The sequence below is a fragment of the Corvus brachyrhynchos genome, unplaced genomic scaffold (assembly GCF_000691975.1).
Source record: "Corvus brachyrhynchos isolate BGI_N302 unplaced genomic scaffold, ASM69197v1 scaffold61, whole genome shotgun sequence".
NCBI lineage: Eukaryota > Metazoa > Chordata > Aves > Passeriformes > Corvidae > Corvus > Corvus brachyrhynchos.
In genome coordinates, this window is record NW_008236478.1 from 7,785,978 (window position 1) to 7,791,210 (window position 5,233).

General features: G+C 41.1%; 1 protein-coding gene across 5 annotated transcripts in view; it reads right to left on the reverse strand.

Annotated features, from left to right (window-relative positions):
• BTRC (beta-transducin repeat containing E3 ubiquitin protein ligase) overlaps positions 1-5,233 on the reverse strand; it is a 112,046-nt gene that overhangs the window by 60,068 nt on the left and 46,745 nt on the right. For 4 of the 5 annotated variants that reach the window (XM_017726142.1, XM_017726139.1, XM_008643843.2 and 1 more), the window contains one exon: positions 3,195-3,284. The exons of the other annotated variant lie outside the window; for it this stretch is intronic. In XM_017726142.1, the coding sequence (XP_017581631.1) occupies positions 3,195-3,284 (90 nt within the window). The remainder of the gene's footprint in view (positions 1-3,194; positions 3,285-5,233) is intronic. 5 annotated transcript variants of the gene reach the window in all.

Genomic DNA, 5,233 nt, shown 5'->3' on the forward strand with positions numbered 1-5,233 from the left:
AACTCCTCTCCGATGTGGGGATGAAAAGGGGGAGGGAAGAAATTAACTATTTTTGTTTAGAATTCCAACAGGTACAAATGGAAGAAACCCTCTCCTGCCTCAGTTTCCCAACAAAGCATGCCTGGAGAGCCCTGTCTCCCTTCTGTCAGCCTTAAGATGTTCCAGAGAATCTGTTTGGACATTTAAAGACTCAGGAGGGTGGCTTGTTTTGTTTTGAAACTGTCCTTGTTATCTCATCTTTATCCAGTTGTTTTCAATGTTAAGTTTTAAATCTCTTTTGGTTAAAAATAAACGGGTGAAATTGGGGCCCTCCCCCTGCCATGTAGCCCTGGGAGAGGGGCCCTGGGGGGAGGCACGGGGTTTCCCTGCCCCTGGTCAGCCTCGTTCCCCATTGGTTGTTTTGTGTTCCCTGCGCGGGCAAGGACCCTCGGGTCCCGCGATTGCCGCAGTTCCTCAGCAGATCCTCAGCCATGCAGCTGGGAAAACAAACATCTCTCTGAAACATCTATCAAGAATCAGTCCATACATATTTCTTTTCCAAGAGCCTCGTTGATTGATACACATATTGCAGTTTCCCCACTGTAACAGATGTCCTGTACAGAAGCACTCGTTCACAAGAGAGTTTAATGAATGGACAGTGCTCCAATCTGAGAGAAGATACCTCAGTATTGGTATGTGTGGCCTCAAGGGTAACTGCATTTCATTCTTTGATCAAACTTTTAGAAATGTCAAGCACACGATCAGTAAATGCCATTAATAATGGTGCTCCTAACAGAGCACAGAGCACAATTATCTCTTCTGCAAGTAGGTGCAGAATCAGAAATTTAGTTTTCAGAAAAACCATTGTCTCTTGCAGACTGACTGACACATCTGACAAGCAGGTGATAATGCAGACGGTGGCTCCCGGTCAGGGCTGATACTGCACTGCAGAATCAGAAAGAGTAAAACATTTTTTCCAAAGTAACCCTTTCTATGTTTCACTGCAAGTTAAAAAAAAAAACCTGAACCCCCTACAATACATTTGGAAAAGTGCTGCAGATAATAAAAACTGTAGCACTTTCCAGTATTCACCTTCCACATTTTAAAGTCCGAGGCTATAAAATACATCAATCATGGAGGATAAAACTCGCCATGTGCATGTGGTAGGAGAAAGCCTCTGAACTCCCTAAATCCCATTTAAGCCCTTCACCTAGGGAACATTTAACAGTTGTGCCATTTGCCTATGCCATCACTGAGCCATCTGCACTTAGATAGCTGCATTTATAAATGCTTCGACACTTCTGGAATTTGAAAGACAAGCTTTCGTAGAACCAACTTCATTTGGTTTGTAGCTAGGAAGGCAAAGGAAAGGAGTACGGTAGCCAAGCAAGCTAGTACTAGAGGAATTGTATCCCCCAAAAAGTCCTTATGGTTTATTAGAGAAAGATACATATATATTTCAGATATAGATCTACACACATGTATATGCATATATATGTATGCATATATATATATATATGTATGCATATATATATATTTATATATGGTTTTCCATACATTTATATGATGGCAGACTGTCCATGAATATATATACATACATATATTGCCCTACAGCATATAGAGACACGACACTTCAAAAACACACACTATTTTATCTCCAGGGTGATGGCTCAAATTCATCCTCAATAGCATAAAACAAATCTTGCTGTTCTTGCCTTGAGGCCTACCTACGCCTCTCACCATAAACCTGCTGAAAATGTAACTTCAGGAGAGCTTATTAGCTAAGGCATGAAGATGTTACAGTATGTGATTTCATTTAAAAGAGGCACCACTTAAATTAGCTGTCCTTCTTGCTTACCCTTGCTCCTTCGTGAGGCGATCAGGTCAAACAGGACGCTGTAGAGCAGACGGGGCTGAATGGGTTTTCACCCATGAGCCTGCTGTGAGCTGCTTTATGGCAGGCTTAAAGAGTTTCATCTACTCTGTATCATAAAGCACCTTAGGAAGCAGTGTGCAACAGCAGTGATGTTAAGAATGGAAGTGCCAGTATGAAACTTTGTACCAGGACTTTGTACCAGAGCTGGTAGCTTCTCTCAGAAGTGCTTCTCCAGTGGAAGGTAACTGGCATGTCAAGCACAGTTTATGAGCGCTAAGCCACCTGCAAGCACCATGACAAACTTTTGTGATAGCCAATTCCCTGACAAGAGTCAAAAGTAATGGGACATCCAAAATTCACCTGCAAAACCCCAGCAAAGATTTAGCTGGGAAATTATCTTAAAGGTCAATACAAAAATGGCCCCTGAAGGGACAAGGCACCTTTAACAACCAATCAAAGTATGAAAAAAATGGACTTCAAGAAGATCAAGGAATAAATAACTGAAAGGGAAAACACGCTTTTGAGTGGTCAGGTTTGTGGTGACAGAGGAGCAACAAAATGCCAGCTGGTTTCAGTAACAGATGGCTGCATGCACTGATCTGTCCTGCATGCCCATTCTAAACTTCCTTTCAGTGGAAATACAAAGCTTACACAAGGCTAAACACATCCTTCGCGCAGCCTTTCCACACATGGTCGTGGTTCAAATGTCCTCCATTGACAAACAGCCCAAGCTGTACATTGTTTTACTTTAGTTATGCTGAATTCTAAGAAAGAGGGTGGGTACTGGCACCTCATCTTTTCCAATCACATCTACCTCAATTCTCAAGAAATTACTTTCCTGTGACAGGCTAATAAATTCATTTTCTTACCATTCTGACTGTAATATCCCCCTCCTCCTTTTCCTTTAAGTACAGTGTTCACTGTATTTTAATTGAAAGGTCCTTCTTTTTGCACCTCCCTTCTGGTAGCTAACAAAGGGAATCATGATACAAACAGCTCTCAGGCAGTATTTCTAATATGTATCTGGACATTTATCATTTGAAGTTGCCACAGCTAATTACATGGCCAGCATAGGTCATCCCACTGGAAAAGCCTATTACTTGTATAGCAGAATGAACCCTCCAATCCTATATAGCTCAGGACTCAAGTAATCATTTCCAGCAGAGAAAAACAGCAAACCTAAAATCTCCACACTGAAGGACAGAAAATCCTACCCCAAATACTTGCTTCTTGTTTAAATACTTTTTCCTAACTGTAATATTTAACAAGAACTTTTCGTTGACTAACAATGAACAATTTGCTAAAAACCCCTCAAAACCAAAGCTGTTCTCTTACTTACTTTGGCCACACAATTTTCAGTCTTCATAGCAGTGCTTCCTAGACATACTGTTTCCTGGTTTAAGCACAGTCTGGCACAGCTGTTGTAGGTCTGCAGAAAGATTGAAATGGTTATGAATAGAAGAACACAATTTTCTTTCAGGCACCACATTTTTGGCACAGGAACCTACACTAATTCTACTACTCTACAACATTTCCTTTTTCTAAGATGTAAATGTTTCAAACCCAAATAAACCAGTTTATAGCAAAAGTCTATGTTCAGGGCATGCATGTCCTCTGAGAAGCTATGAGCAATTTTACAGTACTGAAATACAAAGAAAAGATTTTTCTTCTCTGTTCCTTTGAAAATGGAAAAAAAAAATCTCATCTCAGTTTTTAATTCTTTCACAAAATGCTGCATAATGGAACAACTAAAGCAAGGTGATTTCTACACACTGGTTATCACAGAGTATGTCAAATGTGAATAAACATCCCACTTTATCAGAATATAAAATGTAAAATACATGGGGAGACTATGAAGGTTATAATCAGAAGGGAGCAAATGAAGACCACATTTCATTGTTGTATTTAATCTCCTCAGTTTTGTAAAGCTTTTTTAAATTTTTTAAAGTAGAATGTCTTTTTTCTTTAATGCTGTCCTGCCCAAGTGACCCCCAACTGGGGCCGCAGACTTCAAAATCTTTCCAGAACGCATCACTCATAGTCTCTCCCCCTTCTGAGGGAAGTGTATGAACAATACTTACAAGGTGGACTTAATATCATACTTCGGTTGACTTGGCTGTTTAAACTAAAATGCCTGAAGAACTCAGGAGCTTCTAATGGAGGCTCTTCTCCTCACCCCCAACACCTCTGCTCCTCAGAGCTTCAGTATGGGATTAATACACCAGCATTTACAGAAAAATGCTCCCATGCAAAAGTGGCAACTCAAAAGCAAGCACAAACTTGCTTTGTTACAAGAGCAGTAAGTGGACCACAGAGAAGATGTTGCTACCTCAAATAGTTGTGTGGGGAAAACCCAAAAAACAGGCTAAAACAGAATGAAATTAAACTTGTTACAAAGACATTTTCAAGAGCACTAAGTAAAACATACTAACACTCATGATATTTTTAAGATTGCCTTAATGGGAGGACGTACAAAGACTTGTAAAGAGCTGCCTGTCAGTTCTCTCCCTGCAATACTCACTGGCAATCTCTGGAGATCTTTTTTTCAGGGCTTGTTATGATTTCCATTTGTTTGATTTGAAATTACTTCAACCCCAAACCTACTATAGGTTACAAAACCTGTGGGCAACACTGGCACGATAACGGCTCCTAAACCTCTCCCTCTGCCCCAAACCTCTACCACCAGAGCCAGATTCCCTCAGTGCCAAGCACCAAGAAACAATCTCTCCCTTTTGCCCCTCTGCCAGAGGCCTGACTGTGCAAAATGTTGTCAGCAGCAATACAAAAACCGGCAGAGGAGCACATGGCAAAGGATGTCAGAGGCAAGAATGCGAAGAGATTAAAAGGGGTTTATGCTGAGTGATTGGAGATGTGTCCACAAAGCCAGTGTTCCCAACAGCCCCAGCTCAGGGAAGCACCAACTGACGGGAACTGAGTGTTCACAAACAGTTTATAACATTGACCTAAGTTCGTATGATCCTCATCCTCCACCATGGGAAATCAGTATACTGGTTCAAGCGTATCTGTACTGGACCAGCACAGGGCAAACATTCTTGGAGAAATTCAGGAAATCACAGTCCTTGCTACCTTACCTATTTAGAGAGCCCCTTTAAAGTTCACCATGAAACAGAAACAAAAAAAAAAGCACAGAAGCCCTATCTCCTCCATTGCTTTGGCAGCTCATGTTTTATTTCTCAGCTCTCTAACCAGAAAACAACCAGTGACAGACAGGAATGCAGAATATTCTGGCTCCAGCAGTTCTCCTTACATGTCACAACATTGACATCTGCTTTGACTAGCAGCCAGCAAGCAATTTCTGACCCTGGATCCAGAAGGAGAAACTGAAAAATTCAAAAACATGAATTCATTCAAGGTGCT